The sequence below is a fragment of the Miniopterus natalensis genome, chromosome 13, assembly GCF_054644295.1.
Source record: "Miniopterus natalensis isolate mMinNat1 chromosome 13, mMinNat1.hap1, whole genome shotgun sequence".
NCBI classification, from domain to species: domain Eukaryota; kingdom Metazoa; phylum Chordata; class Mammalia; order Chiroptera; family Miniopteridae; genus Miniopterus; species Miniopterus natalensis.
This window is the reverse complement of record NC_142093.1, coordinates 10,234,187-10,261,238: the sequence shown is the minus strand read 5'-3', so window position 1 is coordinate 10,261,238 and position 27,052 is coordinate 10,234,187. Positions and strand designations below refer to the sequence as shown.

General features: G+C 51.7%; 2 protein-coding genes across 4 annotated transcripts in view; one reads left to right on the top strand and one right to left on the bottom strand.

Moving 5' to 3' along the window:
• The first annotated feature begins 5,126 nt into the window (after window positions 1-5,126).
• POMC (proopiomelanocortin) lies at window positions 5,127-8,012 on the top strand. The gene is made up of 2 exons (XM_087823902.1): window positions 5,127-5,258; window positions 7,344-8,012. The coding sequence occupies exons 1-2, from the start codon at window positions 5,127-5,129 to the stop codon at window positions 8,010-8,012; spliced, it is 801 nt and encodes a 266-aa protein (XP_087680028.1).
• A 2,224-nt stretch (window positions 8,013-10,236) lies between these two features.
• Window positions 10,237-27,052, bottom strand: part of EFR3B (EFR3 homolog B) — a 61,680-nt gene continuing 44,864 nt past the window's right edge. For all 3 annotated transcript variants that reach the window (XM_087823403.1, XM_087823404.1, XM_087823405.1), the window contains exons 11-23: window positions 26,517-26,628; window positions 26,085-26,136; window positions 23,804-23,976; window positions 23,283-23,358; window positions 22,646-22,807; window positions 21,372-21,503; window positions 20,632-20,699; window positions 19,764-19,891; window positions 18,972-19,063; window positions 17,377-17,425; window positions 16,220-16,326; window positions 14,812-14,861; window positions 10,237-14,384 (exon numbers count right to left, since the gene is read on the bottom strand). In XM_087823403.1, the coding sequence (XP_087679529.1) occupies window positions 14,279-14,384; window positions 14,812-14,861; window positions 16,220-16,326; window positions 17,377-17,425; window positions 18,972-19,063; window positions 19,764-19,891; window positions 20,632-20,699; window positions 21,372-21,503; window positions 22,646-22,807; window positions 23,283-23,358; window positions 23,804-23,976; window positions 26,085-26,136; window positions 26,517-26,628 (1,307 nt within the window). In that variant the 3' untranslated portion in view covers window positions 10,237-14,278. The remainder of the gene's footprint in view (window positions 14,385-14,811; window positions 14,862-16,219; window positions 16,327-17,376; window positions 17,426-18,971; window positions 19,064-19,763; window positions 19,892-20,631; window positions 20,700-21,371; window positions 21,504-22,645; window positions 22,808-23,282; window positions 23,359-23,803; window positions 23,977-26,084; window positions 26,137-26,516; window positions 26,629-27,052) is intronic.

Sequence of the window (27,052 nt, the reverse complement as noted above, 5' to 3'; positions counted from 1 at the left end):
CAAGTTGGGGACATGCTGGTCTGCTAAGCCCTGACCATACTGCAGATTTGTGATCAAAATAAATGTTGTTTCAAAACATTAAGTTTTGGGGGTGATTTGTGATAGAGCAGTAGATAACCATTTCATCTTCTATCTCTATCGCTATCTATATTTACATCTGTATCTTATCACACTCCCTCCACTTAACAACTTATAGTGGGCATTTCTTGTGTCTGGAAATTAATATCTACATTATTGTTTTGAGTAGCTGTCAAGTGTTTCATTGTATGGCTTCATAATAATTTTTATAATTATACCTTACCATAGATATTTAGTCTAATTTCATTTTATTGCTACTATAAACAACATTGTATGAATAGTCTTGAACAGCATTTAGTATAACTGCTGGAGAATTTCCTCAGGATAATTCCAGGAAATGCTGAGTTAAAAGGTAAAAGCTTTGGTCACATGGAAGCCCAGCGTCCCCCAGGGCTCACCCTATGTCTGTGCCTGAGCTGCCCCCACCCCCCCACTCCCCCACCCACTCCACCCCGTGGGGGAAGAGAAGGCCCCCCCATGTTCCTAGGCCAGGCTCTTCTTCTGGATCTCGCTTCTACTTAAGCTTGGATTCTTTGGTTTTCCCCACTCTTATCTGCAATGCCAACTTGCCCCCTCTGCTGAATTATTCCCATTGGCATGCAGCCATGCTCTAGTACCTCCTGCTGTCTCATCCCTGGCCCTATAGTACCCTCTACCACGGCCCCACACTCACCATATTATTCACCATTAGATTTCCAGAAAGACTTGTTTTTATGCCAGGACCAAAGGGAGAACTAGATAAGTCCACACAAAAAATGGGGAGATTTTAAAATCATACTTCAGTGAGTAACTAATAGAGTAAGGTGACAAATAATCAGAAAATACAGAGGTATATAGAAAGGATACAGAATATTTGAGCAATCACAGGATACATATTCTTTTGAAATGAACATGAAACAGTTAAAATGGACCACATGGTCACGAAGCAGCCCCCTGCCCCCAGTTTCAAAGGACTGAAATCAAATAGAGCCTGTTCTCTGACCACGGGAGACTTTGGCTAAAAATTAGTTCCAAAACATAACTAGAAAATCCCCAATGTTTGGAAGTTAAACAGAACACATCTCAATAACCCAAAGGCCAATCAAGACATCTCAATGAAAATAAGATATTTTAAACTACATGGTAATAAAAATATGACGTCAAAATTTGTGGATGCAACTAAAACCATAACTAGAAACTTACAGCCATAAACACATATGTGGGGGGTGGAGCAGTGCAACTCACTTTCACACCCCAAGAAGGCAGCCTGTCCTGGACCTCAGGTGAGTGACTCCTGACCTTCTCTGTTGCTCCCCCCCACCCCCAACCTGGAACAGAGGGATTGTGATTCCTCGTGACATCTTCAAATCAGTTTCCAAATGCTGGGGACATCTGAGGTATTACTGATGTCCTCTCTTTGCGGTGATATTTACCTGCAAATGCGAGGCAGATGCCAGCCCAAGCACGCACACAAGGAACGTCACCCTCTCCTCCACGACCTCAGCGGGCGCGCGGGCCCACCCCACACCCGGGTGCTAAGCCGCCCGCCCGTCCCAACTGGAGGCCCAGCACCGTCCTTAATTAAGTTCTTTCCTGCGGCCGCCAGGTGCGTCCTTCCGCGGGGCAGTGCTAATTCCTGCCTCCCCTCCCCGACGCCCTGGCGCAGCCCCTACCTGGAAGGCCCCCTCCAGCGCCCATGGCCCCCCTTCCCGGGGACGGGGGAGTTGCTTGTTACGCTGCCCTGCCGGGAAATTCACATCCAGCGCCCACTCCCGCGAGCCCCGTATAAAAGGACCGAGGAGAGAGACCAGGACCAGGCGGGGAGCAGGAGACAGAACGGAAGGAAAGGGACCGTCGGAGAGAGGCCGCGGAGCATCCTCGCGGCGGGACTCAGCCAGAGCCAGCGCCTCCGCGACAGGTAAGGGCGCGGGGAGCCCGCTCTCAGCCGGGCCCCTGCCGGGAGCGCGGGGTACTCCCGCCCGCGGCCCGGGTGCTTTGAAAACTTTCTCTCCCGAGCGCGGCGAGGGGAGCCGCCCGCAGCGGAGCGCGACCGGTGCGAGGGGGAGCGGTGCCTTCCAGGAGCTGGAGGCCGCGGCTCCCCCGGGGAGGGCGCTGCTAGGCTCCCCGAGGCTCCTACCGTCGTCTGGGGAGATCTCCGGGCGCTCGGTCTCAGGGCACCACTCCCTCCTGATTTTCTGGGTAGGTGTCAGTTAAAAGGTGCCATGTACTGTAGCGCAAATTAGCCTTGGAAACGAGGGCAGGAGAGAAGGCGAAAAGTCACAAGCAGCTCCCTGCACTTCAGATTTTGTGGATTCAGGATTCAGATCCCTGACTTCTCGTTCGTCTGCTCAGCTTAGCGCTCGAGGGGGCTGCGCTGTGAAAATGACTTGGTGTCCTCCGCCAGCCCCCGCTGAGCTGGAAGAGGCGGCCCGGGCGGGAACTGTCCGAGGTGCTGAACCGCCCTGGCAGCGCCTCAGTGGGCGTCAGGGTGGACCTTCCGTCCCGCAGGCCCTGGGGTGCAGGGCGGGCGCGGCCGTTTGAGCCGACCGAGGCTCAGGCAAGGGCAGTTTCCGGTGAAGGAGGGAGAGTCTGCAGGGCATTCGGACCCCCCAAATTCTTTGTGTCTAAACAGGGAGGTGGTTCTCACAGAATGGCTGGAAAGAGCCAAGGGAAATAAAAGTGTGTATTTGTTTTATCAATTGTTCAGATTACGGCTTATTTAATAACTTAATCCTTTGACGCTTCTGTTTTAGGACTTGACGCATGTGTATCTCGGTGCAAGGACAAAACTCTGCACCTCTAATCTTTACAGAAGGGCATGGCCAGTGTGCAGCTTTAGAGGAACACAACGTTTTGTTTAGCTCACAGAGAATTCACCTGCACATGTGAAGTTCTAACAAGTGTAGTTCTATTATAAAGCTAATGTCAAGATTAACATAGTATAGACTCCTATTTATTTTTCCAAGGCTCTCAAATCACTCTCCCTACTTACAGAAAGCACAATATTTTACATCTCCCCATAACGATATTGTGGTTTTTTGTTTTTTTTTTAATGGCACAAGGCAACATTTATTCATTGTAGAAAAATAAAGACTACATACAAGCAAAAAGAAAACAAATTGCTTTCAGGAGACAATCTAAGTTTTTAGCAGTAGAATGAAGCTCTGAGAGGGTGAGACATGAGAAATTGACCATGTGTACAACACCGCCACTGGGGCAGAAGGTAAGGAAATGCTCCCCAGGAGGCCGGCAATTGTGAGGTAGATTTTTAGAAAATGGAAATCACTCCAGAATGGCCAATTTTGAGAATTGATATATAGTTGAAGGAACTGTCAGAACTGTATGATTTTACTTCTTTCTCTACTTAATTCTTTGACATTATTTTATACATGCAGTGATATATGATTATAATTTTTCTGCTTCTTGTGTAAATCTGGGCATTTTCCTGACCCAACTGTGCTGTGTGGTCTCAGAGCTTTAATATAAATTGCCTTGTCCAGCAAGTTCAGGCTTCATACTTGAACTAGATCATCAACAGGCCACAACAGGAGCAGCCTGTCCCTGGTCACCACTGGATATCAAGGTTGACCAATGCTCTCCCAGTTGCCTGGGATGCTGATGGGTCAGCTCACTGGATGCCGGCGCCATCTAATGGCTGCTCTGAAAACATTCTCGCGATACCTGGCTGCAGTTCAGAAGGGAGCCCTGAGCTGGCTCAGCTTTTGGGGAAATAAGTAGGGGTGGGGCAGAGAGAAGGAAGTGGCTTTCTGAAGTAAGACAATGAGAGCCAGAGAGAACTTTCACTTCCAAAGCCTTCCCTATAAAAAAGATATGGCCCATGCCTCCAAAAATGAGAGGCTTCTTTTAGGCAAACATTTAAAAATGCAAATGTCCCTTAGGGGAGACAAACAATCATCCTCACCTTAATGTGAATTACTTTTCTCATCTAATTAGGTTCCTTCTTAACAGCTGGTTGAGAAGATCTTCTGAAATACAAAATGATTGCGGGGTTGGTGGTGAGCTGATGACAGAACTTAGGGCCACTTCAATGGGCCAGCCTGGGAGAGGAGGAATTTGGCAGCATGAGACCTAGAGGTAGGGGAAAGCCTTGGGCACAAGGGGCAAAAGGCAGCATCAGCCAGCAATGTGCACCCTGACCTCTTGACCTCAGCGTCTGGACAGAGGTACTTGAAAGTGTCCTTGGTAGGTGTTCACAATGGGAGGTCATTCCCTTCTGCCCTCTGTGTCCATCTCTTTCCCTTCTACACCGACAGCATCTTCAAGTTCAGCTATTTCAGACTACATCTGAGAGAACCAGAGATTAAGAGGTCTGACATGTAATGTGTCCAGAAGATGATGCACTTTTAAAAGAATGGGGGTCACTTTAAAATAAATCTCTCCAAAGTTGCAGAGGTCTGTGAAATAGTGATCACCTGAGTGATTTGTGTACAGGACAGAAGATTGGGCTGGTTGAGGTTTTGGCTAAATGGGCCAAAGGTTTTGTTTGTCTTTATGCAAACCTAGTATTCACAGAAAATAGAGTTTCTGAGGAATGCTAGGATCTTGGTGGGGAAGTAGGGAGAGACCACCTTGAGCTGGAGTTTCAGAGTCCTTGTTTTTCCCAAGTTATTCCTTGGATCTGAAGGGTTAGAACTATAGCTTCATGAAGGTGGTGAAATAGGAAGGCCCTGTGCTATGAATGGAACTTAGCCTTACCTTGTGACGAACACCCAAGTTATTGTTGCTCTGGACCTCAGTTTCCCTGTCTCTCAAATAATAGGCTTAACTAAGTGACCCTTAAAATAGCTTCTTTGGGGTCTGATTTTTAATAGGAGATAAAGGAGAAATTGCACATGGTTTGCCCAGGTCCTATTCCCTTCCTAACACAACTCTGCAAACTAACCTTCTCCTTGAACCGCTCCTGTCCTTAAAAGCCTTGAGCTCCACAAGTGTTTGTGTTGTTAATGTTGGCTCCTGGTCCTTCCTGGTGAGTGGCCAACATTGTTCTGCTCCTTGCAGGGGTCCCACCAATCTTGTTTGCCTCTGCAGAGCCCCAGCCTGCCTAGAAAATGCCTAGATCATGCTGCAGCCGCTCGGGGGCCCTACTGCTTGCCTTGCTGCTTCAGGCCTCCATGGAAGTGCGTGGCTGGTGTCTGGAAAGCAGCCAGTGTCAGGACCTCACCACGGAAAGTAACCTGCTGGTACGTGGGCCAAAGCTGCCATCTTGGTTTCGGTATCACATGGAACTGGGGCTGGGGCTGGGGCTGGGGCTGGGGCTGCGGCTGCGGCTGCAGCTGCGGCTGGGGCTGGGACAGTGCTATGGGCCTGGGAAAATTCATTCTCAGAGATATGGGTAACTCAACCCAGGTCAGGAACAGACCCCCCAGGGTGAAGTCAGCACTGGACCAAGGAGGACAGGAAGCAGCTTCAGGAAGATGGGTCTGGCCCACAATTTCTGCTCGATTATCTTTATTTCCTGTTTTCTCATATGGAGACCTCACTTGATTTAAGTTATTTAGAGATAGTGCCACTAAAGTAATACTAATAATAGTAATAACAATTGCTCCTCAGTTGAGCCTACATTTTCAATCTTTTAGGTCCCAAGTTATTCCTTTGAAAATACCCTCATATCCTTTGCTATTTCATTCAATTTTTCTTCCCTTTCTACCTACTAACAGTTACAAAGCCAGCTAGGTAGTTCTGCAAATCACCTTTAGAGGCAGAAGTGAAACCCAGGCACTATTTTCTTCTAACTGGCGCCAAATGTCTCAAGCTGCTTCTGGGAGACTGATCTCAGCCTTTCCAGAAGCATGTAAAGTTCCTTTGGGCCAGGCTAGAATTCCCTCCAGGTCACTACAGGGTGTGTGTGTGAGTGTTTTGGGAGGCACAAGTGATAAACGATAGCAAGTCAAGGACTAAAAGACACACTGCTGATGTAGGTGGCCGAGTTCCATCCTGCTGCCAGCACCTGCCTGTGAGGGTGGAACGCAAAGCATTACATTCAGTGTTGTGTCAGTGCAGAAATTAAGTTAAGGTAAGAGAGAGACTTTCTCAGAATCACAGAGCAGGATCCATGTGGATTATAAAATAGAAACAATGAGCCCAGGGAATTCTGAGGGTTCTGGTTCAGAGGGAACCAAGAGGCTCAGGATTGGAGACACCCACTGCACAGCCTCTCCTACTGAGAGTTCACTAGGGCAGGGGCACTGGTCATGGTCAGAACCCATGGGCTCTAGTCCAGTTCTGTCACCAGTAAGCTGTAGAGCCTTGCCCAGGACTTTTCACGTCTCTGAGCCTCCTGTTTCATGTGGCCAGCAGGGAGGAGTAAGAGGCCATTTTAATTTTCCTGTTAATATTCTGTTGTGCTATAATTCTAAATCTGTGGAGCATAAAATTCCCAACTCAGAGTGGGTGGGAGCCTTCTGTTTCCTCCTTGGAAGTCCTGAGTAACTGAAAACTCAAGGCTGCAGGCTACAGGTCATTTTCTTAAGCAAATGTGTACCACAGGGGACTTGTTTAGTCACAGAGAGCAGAGACACCGGCTTAAGACCCGTGGGGTGGAAATAATCCTGGCTTTCTACGGCTCCCTCCAACCAGAATGAGGTGACAGGGAAATGAACCGCCCCCTTCCAAAGGTCACGGGTTGGAGAAAGCACAGGATTCCCTCAGGGGACTGGGAAAAAACAGAGAAAGTGCCAGATGGGTGTGGGCAAGTTTTGAGGCCTGGTAGGAGGAGATGGCTGGGCAGGTAGGGCATGAGGTAGGCTTGCAGATTACTGGGTAAGGCTGAGGCATTACTGAAAACAGAGGCCCTACAAGTCCAATTTCTACTTTCGCCCTGGGGAGATTCTCCCAATTGCAGCCCAATGCTCCACCGAGACTCGTAAATTGCACCATATTTATTTATCCAATATTTATTAAGTGCCAACAATGACCACCCACCTGCCACTGATTCATTCCTATATATGAGGCATATAACGGTAAGATGCTGACCCTGCTCACAAAAGCTATGGGGCGAGGAAACCACCGAGGGGGATGGGGTATTTGTGGTAGTTACCGGGCAGAAGTACTAAGGCGGACAAGGGCCAAAAGAGACGATGCCCACGCTGCGTCTCAGATGCCCCTGGATGCCAAGGGGGCCGGGTGGCAGAGTCTTCGGCAGGGAGCCCTTTGCAGGTGGGACGCGAGCACGTGGAGAGGCCGCCGAGCGCGGAGGGCGGAGGTGGGGCGGCGGGGCGGCGGGGCGGGCGGGCTCGGGCTCCCTCACGCGCTCGGCTCACCCGCAGGCCTGCATCCGGGCCTGCAAGCCCGACCTGTCCGCCGAGACACCCGTGTTTCCCGGCAACGGCGAGGAGCAGCCGCTGAGCGAGAACGCCCGGAAGTACGTCATGGGCCACTTCCGCTGGGACCGCTTCGGCCGCCCGAACGGCAGCGGCGCGGCGGGCGTGGGCCCGAGGCGCGCGGAGGAGGAGGAGGAGGCGGCTGCGGGCGCCGGCGGCCCCGGGCCCCGCGGCGATGGCGCCGAGCCCGGCCCGCGCGAGGGCAAGCGCTCCTACTCCATGGAGCACTTCCGCTGGGGCAAGCCGGTGGGCAAGAAGCGGCGCCCGGTGAAGGTGTACCCCAACGGCGCCGAGGACGAGTCGGCCGAGGCCTTCCCGCTCGAGTTCAAGCGGCAGCAGGCCGGGGAGCGGCCCGAGCAGCGCCCCGACGGCCCGGCCGAGCGCGCGGAGGCCGCCACAGAGCTGGAGTACGGCCTGGTGGCGGAGGCCGAGGCCGAGGCCCAGCCCGCGCTGAAGAAGGACGAGGGGCCCTACAAGATGGAGCACTTCCGCTGGGGCAGCCCGCCCAAGGACAAGCGCTACGGCGGCTTCATGAGCTCCGAGAAGGGCCAGACGCCCCTGGTGACGCTGTTCAAAAACGCCATCATCAAGAACGCCCACAAGAAGGGCCCGTGAGCGCGCGGCGGGCCGGGCGGGGGCTGGCTCGGGCGGTGGGAGCGGCCCGTTCAAGCTGTCTGTAGTTAGGAAATAAACCCTCTCAAGTTGCACATCTGCCTCTGACGTTGTTGGCTGGGTGAATAACATGAACATACATATCCGTTAAATAAAGCCCAGCGCTTAGAGGAGGCGACGCAGCTTGGCTCCCCTGTGACCACGCGGCAGTGTGTTTCCTTAGGGCCATGGCCAGGAAGTGAGCGTCCCTGTCCCCTCAGTGAATAAGCCTGCAGGGGGCAGGGTAGTTTAGGTCACGGCTCAGGGCGGCTACGTTTGCCACACTCCGTTGGGTGGGAAAAGATGCTCAGCTAGAAGATGCATGAAAAGGCAGGATTCCTACGAAACTGACCCTGCAAGAGTGACCCCGACACCTGCCCAAGGGCCAGCCCGACATTGGTGAAGCTCAGTGGCAGCTGGAAGGGCTCCCTGGGCTGTAAGGTGGGAAGCTGTGGTAATGTTCCCCGGGGTCTAGCTGTGTGGCCTTAGGCAAGTCTCCCCTTCTCCAAGATTTTGTCCATCTTCCCCTCCGTAGTGTGAGGGCTATTGTGCGGGTTAATTTAAAAAATGGATTTGATGATCTTATCACTGAGAAGCTAAGTGTGAGTGCTGATGGTGTCGGTTGCAATTTGCATGCCCAGATACAAACATTCTCAGATACATGGTCTCACTCACATAGACACACTCATGGAGACACATCTGGGTAAATACAGTGCAGTATACATGGGTACTTATTCCAGCCCCCGGCTCAAGCCTTGGGGTCTCCCCTTTTCCCCAGTTCCTCCCACACTCTGTCCTCTGGTGTTGCTCAGCCTAAACCCTTCGGGTCATTCTCAGGGCCCCTGGCTCAGGCCTCCACTATTGCAACAGCTTCCTAACCAGCTGGTCTCCTTGTCTCCAGTTACGCTCTCAAACCATCAGGTATAAATTCTTCATAGTAATGTATACAAAATCTTGCTTGCCCCACATCCCTGGCTCAAGAGCTAAAAAGTAGCCCCACCCCAATTTTCCATCAATTCTAAACTACAGGGCACAGCGTGCAGGGCCCTTGTCAATGAAGTTCCCGCTGCCTACTGAACCATACTTCCCATGTTCCCACCTACTGGGCATCTCTCTTCTCCCATCCTCCTTCACCCTATGCCTGGAATTCCCCACCTTTCCCCATCATTTTGAATGTTACCCCTTTTACAACATAAGGTTAGGCTCAATCCCCTTCCACTGGGAAAATTGTGATCTCTTCCAGCCACACCTGCTCATCTTCAGTGTTTCTGTGTCAGCTCCTCCTCAGTGGGGGGCATGCAGTCTGGCTCAGGTGGCAACTTCCTTGCAGTGTGTATGTTGTGTGCTCTCAGGGAAACCTAAGCTCCACTAGGGCAGAGGCCATGGGCTGGGTTCTTTTCATATGTCCTCATGATGTTTGCACAATGCTGGGGCCGTAGGTTTGCAGCCACACATATTTCCAATTCACAAGAGACTCACAGACACATACGGAGAGAGATGTACACATACATGTCAACTGCATTAGGCATACCAGTGAGCGGTATTGGATCAAAGTGGCTGGGAAATATTTGTATATGGCACACATACTATTTTGATGATCTAGGAGTTCACAATGAAAGAAAACTGGAATGCCCTGATGTAAGAGGAATCAGAAAGCCAGATTCCTAAGATAAAATCTCCCCCACTGTAATGAAAAAATGGCCCACACCTTCTGTCAGAGGGTGCTCCATGCTGGGAATCCTGGGCCTCATGTTTACGCCCTGGTAGCATCCTTTCCCCTACCCTCCTTCCTTTTGAGGCAAGTAAAGTAATGGCAGGTGGGGGTGGCTAAATGTCAGTGGTTCGTGTTGGTATTTTCAGATCCTATTTGCATCTTAAAAAACCATTTACTCTAAAGAAATCAAATAGACAGCTAGGTGGTGACAACATTAACATTTATTTGAAAAGGGCATCATAAAGACTGGGAAGTCACGCTAATAGTCCTAAAGAAGGATCTTGCTAAGAGTCCTTCTTCCTACACCCCACCCCCCACTCCTCTCCCCCCTTCCTTAAAACTAACTTGACTCAATGAGTTTAAAATACAGAAAACTGCCACAGGCACTAATTGTGCACTCCCATATAAATACGTCCGCTGTTATATACATACATCGTCAACTAGGAACTATGGGTTACACACACATGCACACACACGGGCACGCACACTCTCAGCCAGGTCCTGAAGGCCTAAATGGACACAGACAGGTCATAGTGTATGGGCTGCAGCATTTGTGGGGTTACAGCTGGGCGCCCCACAGGCCAGAACCAGCAGTCACGGAGGAAGCGCTCAAGAGGGGGTTCCCGACGACGACTGGGCCCTAAGGTCTCCTGGAGGAGCAGAGTGCTGGCCAACCTGGCCATTGTGACAAGAGGCACGGAAAACGGCCTTCTCACCCCAACAGGCCACAGAGCCCCGGCCACTGCCCCGTGCTTTCTCCCCACTTCCCTGGCTGGCCAGGCCCACCTTGACCATCCTTTGCCAGTCTTCGGGTGTTGCCAGATTTGGGATAAGGGGCCCTCTAACTAGACGATTCCTAAGGTGAGTAAGATGAAGAATGCAGCGCCCTGAGCTGCCTCCCCAGACGTCAGGCAGAGGCATTGTCTCAACACAACCGCCTTCGGGGTCCACTGGTCGGGGGAAGCGGGCGTGGCCTGCCCAGAGGAGCTCATCCACCTTCAGACTTCATACTGGGCCTAACAGCTCAGGTCTGTCCCCTCCCACAGGCCCCCAGCTTGCCACGTGTCATCTTATGGTCATGAGGAGGAACTGGGAGAAATAGCCTCCCTTCTCCATGATACTCTCTGGCCCCAGGTTGGATGGACTGGGGACAATAAAATAGCAACTGGAAGGAATCGTGACCCAGAGGCCCCCAGAGAAGCCCAGGGGTCAGGCCTCGGAGCCATTTAAAGGTACCCTGAGGCTGTGCTAATTCTTAGGCTGGTTGAAACATGTTCTCTGGGACCCAGAGCACCCAGGGCAAAGGGCAGTGCATATGTGACCCTCACGCTTCTTCAAGCACTGTTGTCAGTCCCAGCACCACCTTCTCACTGCTCACGCCTTGAGACCTGTGCATGAGGTGGAGGGCTGCACAGAGAGAATCTGAGAACTTTTCCAGTTCTTCCCCTGCCCTGCCTGGGTTCCTTCTCTGGAGAGGAGGCATTTAGGAGTCGAGAAATCACTTATTTCTCCTTTTCAGAGAGAAGGAAATGGGAACAGGCCCAGGGCACTGGGGACCCTACTGTGCGGAAAACAGGAGGAGCCTCCAGGATCACAGTGGTGCTTTCTGCTGACCTGCTGCTTATGCGCGGACATGACTCAACCAAATTAATACAATTTCCAAATCTCAAATACATTCACCCCCATTAAGTTCTGTCTGCAGGGTGCTAACCAAACCTACCCCTTGCCCATGAGGCAAGAGTCCTCAGCGGCTTTGGGGAGCAGCTTGTTGGGGTGGGCTTGCTAGCTCAAAGTCATAACAGACGGGTAGCAAAAAGGGTCAGTCACAAGACACAGTGCCATCAGACACTACGGGGCTCAGAGGGTAGGAAGCAGTGATGGATGCTAGGCCTCAGGTCTGGCGCTCAGCAAATTGCTTTGCATCCATTCCCAGGGCTTGTGGAGGGGTGGAGGGTGGGGGTGAAGGAGACTGCCTAATTTATCATCTCCTTGTCAATTTGAGTTAGCATGCACCTTAAACTTTCTGATTCTGAGGCATACTTGGCCAGAATCCAGGTTCTACCTCCTGTTAGCCGGCAACCTAATATCCTACTGTCAGTTTAAATTGAAACTGGGAAGATGGCACTCAAAAAAAGACGGCCAATTTTCTAAAAGAAACACATCTTTGCTACGCAGTTGTGATGGAAAGAAAAAGCTGCTTCAGATGCAGAAGAGGAAGGAGCTGAGCATATGAAAAATGGGAGCCCACCCCTTTTCTGCACCCCGTTCCCAGGGAGGGGGGAGGGAGGGACGTCTGCGTGGACCTGCAGGTCTCTGGTCCTAGCGCTGGCTCAAGAAAGGGGCCCCAGGGCCCTGCCTCCCACATTCCAGAACCAGGGTCACAAGATCAGCGCTCAGGGTGCAGCTGCCATGGGAGGGACCCTGAAGTCAAGGAGGCACGAGGGAGAAGCAGGGTTCCTCATTGAAGCCGAGCAGGGGACACAGCGGGGAAGACCCTGAGAGGAAGGATGTGTTTGTGATTCGCGATTTAGATTTCCTGTGAAGTTTCTTCCCAAGGTTATTCACCTTCAAGTTTGTTTCCAGTTATTTGAAATGTGGTTTCTTAATAAAGATATTAAAGTGAGGAGAAGTCTTAGTTCATGCTTGTAATGAGCATTAGCCAAAAGCCACGAGGGGAGCAGAAGCCGGGCCCCAAGCCCTGTAATCATGCGGGCCATCTGGAAGCTGCAGGCCCAGAGCATGGGGGCAGCGACCAAGTGGGAAACGACAAGAGCAGGGTCAGAAAGCCCCCTGCCCAGGAGATAGCTGCACATGTAGTGGGAAACGCGTATGCTAAATTTCTCCCAATTTGAGAAGACACCTGTCTGTGCTGATCATCGGGCTCTCAACCAAATTAATACAATTAATACAATTTCCAAATCTCAAATACATTCACACCCATTAAGTTCTGTCTGCAGTGTCCTGAAAAGCCTGCCATCCCCTCAGCAGAAACAGCCTGCTTCTGACCCCAGCCCCTACCACCTAAAATTGTACCCTAAAAGGGATTCCTTTGGGTCAAGAAATCTATTCACTCTCCCTCTTTTTAAAAAACAAATTCTCTAGGGAGGAATCATTTGGCCATTCCCACCTTACTGTAAGTTATATTGGCTCAGAAAAGTTATGGATGTTTCACTGGAAAAGGAGAATTATTTTGGGCCACTGGGCGCTGTCCCAGGAGGAGGCCCAGGTGAGGTCCTGTCAGAGGCAGCGGGGTGAGAGAGGGGAAGTGCAGTGCACAGCAAACAGCTCCCTGGCTCCTACTCTGCACACAGACAGACCGGACTCAGGGAAACACAGAGCCCAAGGGGGTTTCCACCACTCTCCCCAGGCCTCGAGCTTTGCCGTTGGCACTGAGGTTCAGATTTGTCCAAAGAGTTAAAAAATCATCCCAGTATCAGGTGCTGGATCCTTCTTTCCTCCAATGAAACATCCAAAAGGTTGACTTCTGACACCCTTGAGTCCCAAAGTGCTCCTCCCCCACTACCATCCCTTCCCACCCTCCATCCCCAGCCCGGCCAGGCTGGGCCAGGAGCCTCTTCCACACTTCAGATGCTCCTCCTGAGTCACCTAGAGCCATATTATCTGGTCCTGCCCTCCCTCAACCCAGAGGCTATGGAAACACATTGGGCTCCTCAGAAAGAAAGGCAGCAAAGAGAGAGCTCAACTCAGAGAAACATCCAGAAGGGAGAGAACCATGGGAGGGCCAAGCAAGCTCCCTCTGAGAAAAGGGGGTGAGAAGACGCTGCAGAGGGACCTGCCCACTTCTGCCTGCTGCTCCCCTCGGGGAGGCAGGCCCAGCCTGGGGAGAGCCAGCCCCTCCATCAGCAGCCGCCTGCCCTTCGTTTCAGCCGTTGCTGCCCCCACCGTGGTGTCTCTACCCCAGCTCCTGTTATAAGGGCTCAAAATTAATAATAGAAAGAATCACGAGGAGACAGCTGCAGGGTGAGCAGGAGAGTGGAAAAGACACTGGAGATTTGAGGGCCTCGGGACCAGAGGGAGGGGATGCTCTGGAGGAGAGCGGTCGCCCAGCTTCCAGCTCTCCCTGGGGGCTTCCTCTTGATTGCTGTCTGCAGCTCCCTTTGACCAGCTGTGTCCCCATCCAGTTTCCTCCTGAGGGGATGGCTGCTGTGCCCCCTCCCACCCACACACCGTAAGAGCCTTTCACTTGCTGCATCACATAGGAGCTCCTCAGGACCTCAGACCCCCTACAATTCTAGGCCCCTCACCAACACCACGGAGGAAACTACAGGGCACAGGTGAGAGGCTTATTGGCCCTAGAGGGGCAGGTGGCCGATGCCCTCAGGGAAGACAAGGGGGGAGTGGGAGGGCCTGGGGCTCCACCTTGCTTAGCTGGGAAGGTGCTGCCATCCAAGGTGGCCTTTTCTGAGATCTCAGATTTGCACGTAGTAGGGGTGGGGTGTGAGGGTGAGCCCCTCCCTCACACCCTACCCCTCTGAGGAGCTCCATCTCTTGGAATTCAGTACACACACAGATCTGGAAATTTCATCTCGTAGACAGGGATGGAGTGGTTCTGAGGCTGCCCATAGGCTGCGGTGATGGTTCCTGACGGGCTCGGCGGGGGCCTGGGGCAGGAACACACAGAGGAGAAAGGGATGAAGAGGGGTCCCACCCTGTGCCACCAAATAGAGCCACTGAATTGTGTTTCTCTTTGAACAGGGACCAGAGCCTTTGTCACCCCATGGGTTCCCAGGTTTCAAGTTCTAGAATCTACAGCTCCATGGCATGCTCTACAGTGACAGTGTAGCTTTAGAAAGTCAAGCCTCATCTTGGGAAAAAAGGATCCCTGGCTCTTTTCTAGGGTTCACTGAGCTGTCTCTCTCCCTCTCTAGTCTCCACTTCCTTTTCTGGGGAGAGTTGGTGGCTGACTCCAGCCCTGGAGACAGAGGCTGGGGAGAGGGAAGACTGAAGACAGTGAGAGGAAGACTCGGGGGCAGGGGGCCCAACACTGGGCCACAGGAGTAGCATCCCCTGGCCAGGGCTGCCACTTACCGGATGGTGATTTCAAAGATCTGATTGAGTTTGCTCTGCAGCAGCGATGCCTAGACACAAACAGAGGGAGAGTCAGCAGGGCTCCCACCCTCTGCCGGCTGTCACGGGCCCACCTGTCCAGAGCTCACACTGGAAGCTTGGGCAGTGCAGCCTCGGGAAGGGAATGGTGGGAGCTCTAACGGTGCGAGCTCTTTCCCAGCACTGGTCTGGGGACCCTGGCTGTGGGTTCAGGTCAGCCAGAGCAGCCCAGCAAAGGCCCACTAGGGAGAGCATGGAGGCCAGGAACACTAGGAGGGCTTCAGAAGGCAGTTCTTGAGGGACCCTTAGCTCCTCCAAGTGGGACAGTAGGGCCTGCTGGGCATGCAGTCAGGAGGCGCAGAGCTGGCTCCAGCTCTTTCCTTAACTCCAAAGAAGGAGCTGTGCAAAACCGGTGGGTTAGGGAAGATGCTCTCTCTGGTCCCTTCTGGCTCCAATTGAGTCCATGTGCACAGAGAGTGAACTGAGCACATGTTCAGCTCCGAGCTCGTGAAATGAGCAGCATCTACCGCTTCAGATGGGACAAGAAGTTAGGATAATATAGGTTCCAAAAATCGATGTCATACTTACATGTATTTATATGTTATTATATATAATTATCATAATATATTAGAAATATATATATGTAAGTATGTATATTAGATATATATTATATAATAGAAAAGACTATTGCATGTATTTTTATTAAAAGGAAAAAAATACAGTAAAATATGAGTTATTTGTAACTTTTGGATGTTTATAATTATATTTCATTGTTACTATGATGAACACAAATCCTGGCTTATAAAATCAGTCTCAAGAAATGTTTATGCCCTTCTGTTAAGTATAGACATGAGCCCTTCTTTCCACTTGTCTGGGTCCCTCTCTTGCAGACCTTTCCCAAGGCTGCTGTTCCATTCCCCCTGTCTGGAAGTGGGTCCTGTTGCAAACACTGGCCATCTTCCCTTCCCCATGGCTCCCTTCCCCCATCACTCTGTGATGTGACAATCATACTGGCACTAACCTTGCAGAGTAGTCATGAGACTGAAATAAGCTACTAAATGTAAGGTGTTCTGATACATCTTACATAGGAAGTGTGTTATGTACTTGCTTTACGGTAATAATGATCATGGTCTGTCTGTTTGACGCAGGAGCTCCTGAGGTCAGGGCTTCTTCCTTACATGGAAAGTGTGGGGCCTGGAGGCCTGTATGACCAACAGGCAAGTCTTTTGTTTCATGGGGAAACCATGTAGGGCCAAGGTGTCATTGGCATCTAAACCCTAATTTCTGGGTGACAAAAGTGTCAAGATCTTCTAGCAACTCAGTTCTGCCCTAGAGCCGAATCCAGTGTCTGTTGGTCCCTGCCGGCTCGCCCCTGTCATGCCTCACTTACCCGGGCCCCGCAGTGCGCTGCAATCTCCTCGAAGGGCGCCTTCTGGAACTTCTCCACCACCTGCCGCCGCCGTTCACGCTCCTGCTCCTCCACAGCCACACTGTCCACTGCAGCAAAGAGTGGGGTCAGGCCTGGGTGGACTCCTCCCAGGAGCTCTCTTGGTGATGGCAACTCGGGCTCCCCCTCTGCTGATGGGCAGAGTTCGGGGGCCTGGAGGGTGTGTTGCCATCACGTGGCCCCAGGAGGGCTACACTTTTTCCTGATTCTGCTCAGCCTCCTTCCTCATGTGAGGGTTCGAGAACCAGTTGAGCAGACCCTTACGCTGGGCTTTTCAAGCCCCATGTAGCTGCACCAACGCTAGGACTCTTAACCCGAACAGGAAGTACCCTGGGGTGGGGGGCTTAAAAGGGACATCAAAAATGGAAAAGCCAGACACACCACAAAAGCCAGTGCAGAACCCCTGTGGCAGAGCGATGTGAGCCCCTTCAGGCTTCTACATATTCCTCTTGGTATCCAAAATCAGTTAGAAAAAAAGGGGAGGGGCCTCCAGTATGTCCATTATTCTCTGTTTAAGAAGGCAGAGCGAATGTAGGTTGGAAAGAGTACCATCAATGACAACAAAAATAAAAAAGGTCTGGCAGTTGAAGACATAATTTGTCATCAGCATTCAGAAGAATTCTCTCACTTGGAATACTTCATTGACCAGTAATTGAGACAGAAGATGTAATACTGCATTTTAAAATCTATTGCCATTGTTAAATACATATTAATATGATTTGTTCTTAATACTTGTCATTGGTCAACTTGTTCTTTGGTATCACATTCTACCAAACACTAGCCCAAGTCTTTATACACAATGCTTTTACCCTGGCTGGCTGTGACCCTCAGTGGATTACCTTAAAGGCAGCTATCAGTAGGAAAAAGGCCGCCTGACCTAGATACACGGGGCACCACTATTGATCCCTGTCAGGAGGCAGGACTTTCATTGCAGCTTTGGTGGGTGGGATGATTTCGGAGGAAGCTTCTAGCAGCTGCCCTCACGTCTATGTTGAATCATCCTCGGGAGGGTCGCAGATGGGGCTGCACACACCCACTCCCAACCGGGACCCAGCCCTGCCCTCCCCTCCAGCCAGAGTCCCTGGGGGCTTCCCACTTACCAATGGCCTTCTTTAACGTCTCATAGGTGATCTCCTCCGCAGGCACTCGCTGAGGGAGAGGGAACAAGTGTTCAGAAAGGTGGAGCAGGGGCGGGAGGGGAGGAAGCAGCCTTGGCTTCCTCGGTTATCTGGCAGCCCCTTCACTTCTCAGAAGACTGTCCCCATGGGCAGAAACTCCCTCAGGATACCCACCTTATCACCAGGGTCTCCGGAAGCTCCCTAAAAGTAGTGACATGGGGGTGGGGAGGCTAATTCCTCATCAGAGTCTCACCTAAAAGGACTCACTGTCCCCTCCCTCTGGCTTGTCCCATTAGCCCAGCAGGAGGAAAACACTTTGTAATAATAATAAAAAAAATCTTCAGAGACCTAACAGAAAATATTGGAAGAGGGCCTTATATGTGTAGATCACCATCTGTAAGTATAATTTCAAATGTAGATTTCAAGAACTGAGTAACATTTTTGAGGACTTATGGGGTGGGGGTGGGCAGTAGCCTCCAATTCTTGCTGCGGTGCTAACCCACTTGAGGTTCCCAGTCTTGCAGAGCTGGAAGGGCCTGGTTCAACCTCATTTCACTTCTCCAGTTAGCCTGAGTCAGACCCTCCTTCCTGCCGTGGGAAGGTTCCAGACAAGCTCTGGAAAGCCCTGGACTGGAGGTCTGGCCCGTAAGCGAGGAGCTGTGAGAGGCTGAGGGAGGCTTGATCTTGACCCCAATGCCTTCTTGCTCCACTCACATCTGGGGAAAGGCTAGGTGTCCAGACTGTGCTCCATGGCCACACCAGCCCCAGTGGGCAGAAACTGTCCCTGCCCCCAAACTCTGCAAGTCTTCCTGTCCAAGTCCTCACTCATTGCTGAGGTTTCCCCCACATCTCCGTCGATTCCCTTAATCGGAAGAGTCACCATGAAAAACAAGCGCACTGCATCCTGTGGCTTCAGCTCCCTCAGGACTCCTTTCTCCCTCCTCCCTGTCCCTCCCCCACATCTTTCTCATGTGAGGAGTGAATTTGGTATTTCCGCTATGATTCCCTATTCTTCCTTTCTCGTGGGTACGTCTACTTTATTTTCTGGGGTAGAAGAAATAATGGCAGGGGAGGTATCGCATATTAATTTGTACAGAGACTAGATATTCACAGCCCTCAAGAAAAGATGGGAGAGAGCGCGTTGAGCTGCAGCCCCTCTTTCAGAAAGCACCGTATGGGTATATCTGGAGGAAACACCGTGGGAGCTATTCTTGGCCTCCTCTCTCCTAGCAGGCTTCCCAATTTCCAGCATGGAGCACGTCTGGCCCCACCATGAATGGTGAAGAACCACCAGGAAGTCTTTCAAGAGAGATTTTTGATGACATCCTCAGGGGAGTGCAGTAGAGAGAAAGATGGATACAAATGCTTTTTTCCAGATGGAAATGTCTATGATATACATGATGATAGTAAGAAAATTGGACTTCCTTGAGAAATTTACTTTCTGTGCAACCTTAAATGTGTTGTGCAGTTAAGGGGGCCTGGAGCATGGAGCGTTTGACTGCACGGGAGGCTGGAGCAGGTCCCCTCCCCTGGGGATGCCGGGCTTCCCCAGGACAGTGTATCGAGAAGACACCCACCTCCTCCTTCTCAGGGCTGTTCCTAGACTCCACCTCCACCTGCAGGGAAATGGTTTCTCCAATGCTCTTCCTCTTGGACAAGCGATCCTCATCTGGGAAAGGAGAAGCCAGATGCTTGACCTCCCAGCCCCGGGGGAGCGAGCCAGGATCATGCCCCTGGTACCATCTCCTAAGCCTTGTGTCTATGCCTGGTCCACAGTCCTCTGAGGGCTCAGGGCATGTGAGGCCACAGCTGGACTTTACAAACAGCTGTGGGCCTTCTCTGCCCATCTTAGGGTGGCGAGTTCTGCAACTTAGGGCTAAGATTTTGAAATCCTTGATGAGCACAAAGAAGCTGCTTAGGACCAGAAAGCATATCTTGACTTTGCTCATAACACTAGCGGTTGTCATTTGTGTAGTATTGGCTACGTGCATTTGCCTTCATTATTTCATGTACCTTTCCACCAATCCCCTAAGGCAAGTACTGTTAATATTTCTATTTTACAGTCAAGGAAACTGAGACTCAGAGATGCCAAGAGACTTGTCTAAGATTTCCCAGGAAGTCAGTTACAGAGGACTGGGTCTCTGTAGCCCATGTGTCACACAAGGCGGCCTCTCCCATCCATGAGCTAAGCTATTATATGGGCCAGCTGGGAAATCCAGAGGATCTCACATAGATTTCCACTGTGCCTTTCAGCTCTTCTATGACATCCAAGGTGCCATGGAAGGCGACCAAAGTCCCTTACACTCAGGTCCTTACTTGGCCAAGACAAGCCAGAGGTAGGCCTGGAAGCCCTTGGGCAGAGCTCATACCTGTCAGCTGAGGGATGTAGGGCAGGCAGAGCCTGTCTGAATTGTAGCCGCTGCCCCCCAGGACTTCACTGATCTTGCTTTGGCGGAAGAGGAACTCAATCACCACTCCATCCAGATTCTGAGACAGCCTGGAAGACAAAGGAGGAAGGGGCTAGTGAGAACCATGGGTAACTGGGATGATTCCTGAAGGCTTTCCTTATGATAAAGGTAGCATTCATTATACCAAATAATGGAGATGCAAATGGTAAAGAAATCACCCAGAGTCCCACTTTCCAAAGATAACCTTCAGTGAGCAGAATCCCCCAGTCACGCACATTTATGCACACACACACCCCACCCTGCCCCCACATTCCTGCCCTATGATCTATTTAATGTACCTATTCTATATGAATATTTCATATTAACTGTTCTTCCGAACCATTGTAAATGAGCTACCAATCATCTGCTGTGTGGATGGGCCGTAATTGATAAAGCCAGCCCCTGTAGTTGGACATTTTATTTTTGCAGAATATCTCTTCCTCTGATGCTGATGTGACATTGGCCCACAGACTACAGTCTGACAATGACACTTGGATTGATGGTAGTGTCTTGTCCAGAACAACCGCTCCAAGATTCCTTCCCCATGGGCTTGGCCGAAGCTCCCAGAGGTGGCATCACATACCCTACATGGTACAGCACATCAGTATAGCTCAAGGTGTGTATTGCAGTCACATGGTGAGAGTCAAACTTGACCCAGGACCTGTGGGCCACAGGCGGGTCCATTTGCAGCCCCAGAGCCCATAGGAGCCGATGCCCCTGCCTCCCACCTCCCACCTTCTTACTCAGCTGCCTTGGGTATCCTGGACCATGTCCCAGGTGCACTCCTCACCTGGGCCTCCCCACAAACACGTCCTCAGGGAGCATGTACGGGGCCTCTTTCTTCCTGGTCTCTATCACCTGGAGTTTGGGAGGAGTCACAAGGTAAGAGCTGGGTTCAGCAGGAGAGGAACCCCAGACAGGCAAATGTAAGAGCTCCCGCCCCCTCTGTGTTTCCTCTCCCACAGATCAATGGCAGAGCCTTCTACAGCTGGCTTCCGAGCGACAAACTCAGATCACAGTGACCCTCGGAGCAGCCAGAGAGGACAGGTGGTCTGCTCAAGCTCTCCCCAGTGACACATAGGGGCTAAGTGTCCTCTGAGTGCAGGGTCTTAGCTCCTGAGGGACTGTTCTTTCTTGCTTCTGTGACCTGTTCCTGTTTTCTCTTTACACCTGAAAAATGGAGCCCAGGTCACACCATTCCCAAGCCCTGGTGCATGCATTGCAAACACATCCTGAGGGACAGTGACATCTTGAGTTTCTCTCAATATCCTTCGCAAAGTGTTGACAAGAAAGGTGAAAGTTATTAACATGATGAGAAGTGGGAGGATAGTTGGCAGGCAAGTGTGTGGAGGAGGCGAGTAAACAATGACGCCACTATTTTTAATGAAGAGATGAGTAAGCACAGGTGCAATTGCACTTAATTGCAATCCTAAGTGCAATTAAGGAGAAGTCCTGGGGAAACCCCAAGACAGGGCTTCCTGAGCTCTCCCGGTCATGAGGACATCTCAGGGACATCTCAGGGACACCAACCTCATGGATGTGCTGGCAGAAGGCAGGTACCGTCGTGAGCTGGCTGATGAGGTTCAGGTAGGCGGCGCCCATCGCGTAGAGTGCGCAGCGGTTGTATACAGGCAAGTTCTCTTCGTTGGCCTGGGCCAAGTCCTGTGGCAACACAGAGGGGCCTTTGCAGTTTTTAATTGACAAACTATACTGATGCCCCCCCTCCACCTAACCTCCCCCAACCACAGGGAGACGGTCCACTGCTCTAGACTAAGCCTTTTTCAGCATTTGCCTCATAATGCCCTGGAAGTCACAGCCGTCCTTATTAAAACTGAAATGAATGGTTCCTAGAACAGTCCACCAGAGGTGATAACCTCAATCCAACACTTTGCAGTTCCATCTTTAGTCACTTCGTCCAAACCTTCATCAGTAAGCCCACCTCTGGGATGCTGTTTCCTTCACTACAGACCCTGCATGATTCTTAGAGGGCAGGATTGGCTTGCTAAATTCGGTTCACATGTTAAACTGAGAAAGTTGTGGGAGTTACTAGGGATTGGGATACAAAGGAATCTCAAATTCTACAATGAAGACAATCATAGCATCTGGGTTGGCCTTGCAGGATTTAGCACTGCCAAACAAGTGGCCTGAGACTCGCCACCACTGAATTTCCAGGCTTGCCACAATTCGGAACACAATGCCTGCCTGGCCTCAGGACCCCAAAGACCCTTATCCCTGAGGTCTGAAAGACACCCCAAGGCCTAAACGGTACTTCCACCCAGGCAGATCTCGAAAGTCTGAAGCCCTATATAATGCCACACTGCCTGCTAAAAGTCATAAGGAAGGCCTGCTGAACCTACAGGCCCCCAGGCTCAGAGAGAACCAGAAACATGTATTTTTAATAAGTGCTTGAGGCAATTCTGAAGCACATCCAGGTTTGGAAACCAGATGATTTGCTTTGGGATCACTCGGCGCTTATAAGCAGCCTCTTGGCAATACTGAGTCCCATTCAGATCCTTAGAGACTTGATATACTAGAGGTTAAGGGGTATTTTTGAATGACCCTGTTGGCCTGGGTCTCCTTTAGCCTGAGAATGGGCCAAAGCCATGAATGAAACATTCTTCAGCGGTTCACCTACAGGCCATGGTTGGTGTTCTTCATGGAGGAATGGCCAACCAGGGGCACAGTATTCCAAGGCTCCAAAACAGCTGTTAAGCAGTTGCTACTCGGCACTCTAATCAGTGCTTGGTCACAACAGATCCTCTCCCCTGATCCGAACCCCCATGTCCTGCCCACACCAATCTCACCTGAACAGCCAGCACCAGGCGGATAAGGTCTACCACCACCTCCTCGTTGGCCAGCTCAATGCTGATGAGAGCCAGCAGGCCGTAGAGCGCCTCGTAGTGCTTCTGTATGTTCGTTTCCTCCTTACAGCTCAGGTAGATGTGCCTGTAGAGCTGCTGGGAGTGCTGGAGATGGGGAGAAGGGTGCGGGCAAGGCCATGGTGGCAGGGCAAGGACAGGAGGGGCAAGAAGAATAGAAAAACCAACCTGAAGAGGGCGGGAAGGCCGTGCGTACCCCACCTCCACCCTCAGGGGGAGGATGCCTGTCAAGCAGACCCAGCGGATGTGAATACGTGCAGGAGTGCATATTTAGGGAAGGCTGGGTCCAGTCTTCCAGCAACAAAAGCTGCTGCCCAAATTGTTTTTGCAAAGAGCAGGACACAGTGTCACTGCCCCGGTCCTCACTCTGGTCTTGGTGATGAGTATGACCCTGGGCGCTTGACCCCAAGAAGGGTCGGCTGCTCATTCTGCCTACGAGCAGTCAAAGAGGCAGGAGGCAGGCTCTGGAGCAGCAGTCAGCAGTGACTTGGGGCTGGAAGGTCAGGGTCCCAGGACCTGGTCTGCTCAGGATTCACTGTATCTTGAGGTCACATTTGCTAACCTTCTTCATGAAGACGGTGTCCTGCCGGGAGCACTTGTCCACTTTCAGCTTCAGGACAGAGATGTCACTGAGGGTACTGAAAGGGGACATGAGGGGCCACCTTAGCCCTTGTGCGAGGACAGTCAGAGCTCATGTGGCGTCACTGGGCTTTATCCCCAAGTCAATAGTTGTACCAAAGCCTCCCAGTGCTCCTCCCGCCCTGGTTCCTAGCCCACTCTCTACTTTCTCCCAAGTTCTCTAGTTCCTGCCCCTTTTTCTTAAACATTACTCTAGTTTTTCTCTTCCTCCCCACCTGAAAACTCCCTTTAGTAGGTGCTCTTTAGCTCCCAAATTTCCAGCCCCTCCCTTTCTCCCCCAGGTCAAGTGCTCTTTCAGTCGCTCCTCCCCGCGTGGGGCTCCAGGGTCAGTGTCTGTGATCAGCTCCCTGGTGGGTCTCACTGAATCTCTGAATTGTACCCCCATCTGCATGCGTGGCCCTATCAGGCCCCTCACACATCAACAGGGGGAGGCCCCAATTTCACCTGATGGAAGAGAACTTGTGGCGGTTGCCATGACGATCAATGAAACTGATGAGAATCTCTAGAACGAAGAGACGGATCTCTGCATCATCCATGAGGGCAGTGGACAGAAGGCGGTCAAGGAAGTTGCTGGGCAGGGCTGACATCATGTTGTTGCACTGGAAACCTATGGACACCTGCAAGGGAGCCCAAAGATAGCTGTACTTAGGAATGCCGGCCCCCTCAGGTGCAGCGAGGAGATGGAGGAGCAGCTGGCAGAGGTTGGGCCTGAAGCATCCATCCTCTCTGGGCATCTCCTAGTCCAGTTCCCCGGGTCCAGATCCCCCAGCCCAGAGCCACCCTGGGCCCTGGATGCCTTCGGCAACTCGAACATCCACCTAGACAACCTCCTCAGCTCAGCTCAGCTCAGTAGACATGTGGTTGGACGGGAACAGTGTGTGGGAACATAACGTGGTTAAAAGCAAGCCAGGGATGAGCACCGGAGGGAAGCAGGAGTCAGGGAGCCTCCGAACTTATGTTCCATGCCATCAGGGCACAACTAATGAAGACACACTATGGATATAATGCTGTACTAAGAGTGTGGGCAGTCACAGAGAGATGGAAAGACGGGAAGAACTTACAGCTGGCCTGAGGAATCAGAACCCAGGCACAGGGCAGCCACCAAGAGCACACAGAGCATTTGCTTCCATCCCTTCTAGCATAGCCATGAAGGGGGTCTTCTGATTAAAGCCAGTTGGCACAGACACATTATATGTGATGTCAAAGCAGTCAAAAGCAGAGAAACATATTTACTGTTACCCTATATTATAAAACAATGCCTTTGGTGATTCAGCGTGTCCTGGAGGAGCCAGCAAAACCTGGCACCATCAATGGTAAACACCAGTGTTCACTGAAGGGGGATGTATCTGAGTGCATCCCAAACTGTCACCTTAGTAAGATGCCAGGTACAAATCAGTGAGGGTAAACTCAGCAAAGAAATGGCAGGAGTACGCAGATGGGGGAGGTAACCAGATGTGGGCAGCACTGGCACGAAAAGCCTTTATAAAAATAGAGTGACAGGAAAGGTGTGGGCTGAGGGAGGGGAGGGGAGGCATGAGTGGGCTGAGGGGGCTGTGCAGACAGCCAGGCTGGGACAGAGACGGCTGGGGGATGCGATGGGCAGTCTAGGGAGGGAAAGGGGATTGAAGACCTTCCAACCTCAGTGTGAAAAGACAGGCATATGTCATTTTATTGCACTTTGCTTACTGTGCTTGGCAGGTATTGCATTGTTTTATATATTGAAAGTCAGACCCTCCACCAGCACAAAGATTACGACTCGCTGAAGGCTCGAATGATGATTAGCATTTTTTAGCAATGAATTATTTTTAAAATAAGATATGTACATTGGTTTTTAGACATAATGGTATTGCACACTTAAAAGTCTACAGTATATATAGTGTAAGCACAGCTTTTATATGCACTGGGAAACCAAAAAATTTGTGTAACTCGCTTTTTTGCGACGCTCGCTTTATTGTGGTGATCTGGAACCAAACCCGCAATATCTCAAGGTATGCCTGTATGAATCCTGGATGTACATCAGCTGGAAACTGAGACCTCACTTTAATAAGGGGCAACGTGTGGGGAACAGCATTTCTAGAAAATTCTTGTGGTTGTATTTACGATAGGTGAGGAGAGCTGGAGATAAAAGCAACTAGGAGAATCATGTATTTGTGAGATGTCCAGGGTTCAGGGCAGTGGGGCGCTTGTTATAGACAAAGACTCAGGGCCCCACTCAGACCAGTGTGGCTCAGAGTCTCTACAGTTCAACAAGCTGGTCATGGGAATGGTTCTTGAGGAAAATGAATCTAGACTCCAGTGATGGCTGCAAAGGTGTAAAAGAGGAATATAAACCACTGACGAAGGGAAAGCTTGTGGCTGGGAGACCGAGGTGAGCACAAATGCCAAGGAGGAGACAGAGGGGGAAGGATCTGGGTAGGTCATTGGAGGGGAAAGGGGCAGGAACCAACAGATTCCATCTCAGTACAGAGATAATGTTCGAGCGACAGTGCTCTGAGCAGCGGATAAGGAACCTTTGTGAAAATTAGAAACTGTACCCGGCCTGCTCTGGATAACTCAGCTCTGTGGGTCCTGCCAGGCTAGTGAGAGGAACACAGGCTGGATTTCGGGCCCCACCTCATCCCTCTGGAAGAACATATTTGTGTAGCGTGCAACCTGCACAGCTGGATGCTGGGGCTCTGCTTCCTCCTGCAGAGGCCAAGCAGGAGTGGGGACAGGACAGGCTCACCTGGAGGAGGGACTTCAGCAGCATGATCTGGGTCAGCCGGTTCCTGTTCTCCCTGTGGACCAGAGATGCACATTCTCACTGGGACGGGGACTTGGGCGGAGACCCCACGCTTGCTGCCTACTTCTCCCTCATGGTTAGTTTTCCATGAGGCTTATCTTGTTGGGTTACCCAGGACAGTGACCTCCAGAGCCAGGGAGCAGACCAGGGAATTAATGGCTCCCCTCAAGGCGGGAGGCAGTTACTGGGGGGAAGGTGGCGCCCTGAGTAACTGCTGGGCGAGCCAAGGGCCCCTCTAAAGGCGCCTGAGGGATTTGAGAGCAGAATTAGAGAAGTGAGGGCAGAACCAGAGGAGAGAGCGGGGAGTGTGGGAAAGGGTGGCCGGGCGCAGCCGAGGCCGAGGCCGAGGCCGGGAGGGACGGCGAGGTGGCCTACCCTGTCCTCCCGGTCTCCACGGGGTGATGCAGGGAAGGCAGCGGGACCTTGCTCATGATGAAGAGAATCACCTCGGAGCGCTGGTAGGTGGGCAACGTGCTGGCGAAGGAGCCTGCGGGAGAGAGGCGGTGGAGGGGTTGGCCTGGGCGAGACCGAGGGCTGCGGGGGTCTCTCAGCTCAGCCTTTCAGCTGCTGCTCTGGGGGGACAATTAAGGCCCAGAGGAGAAACCTAGATGACTTCAGAGGACTCGCCCAGGCTCTGGTCCCTGTGCTTATTATTCCCGAGCCTGAGGCTAAGCTCTCTGGGATGGAGAGCCTGGACCCTGGGACCAGGGCAGCCCCTGGGTGCCCACCTAGGCTCTGCCACCAGTGGGCTGCTCTGCTGGGTGCCCTTGGGTAAGTCACACCTCCGTGAGTCTCAGTGGCTTCACTTGTAACCGGGGATCACTCCTGCCCTGCCTACTCCTCAGAGCTGAGGGGAATCCGGTCGGGTGGCACTGGGACAGGAAGGCTCTGAAAGTGATGAGCCTTACACG

Excerpts from the sequence above, each read along its gene's own strand:
- POMC (XM_087823902.1), top strand. The coding sequence starts at position 5,127 with ATGCCTAGATCATGCTGCAGCCGCTCGGGGGCCCTACTGCTTGCCTTG. Across the intron at positions 5,259-7,343 it reads CCACGGAAAGTAACCTGCTG|GCCTGCATCCGGGCCTGCAA; the intron begins GTACGTGGGCCA and ends GCTCACCCGCAG.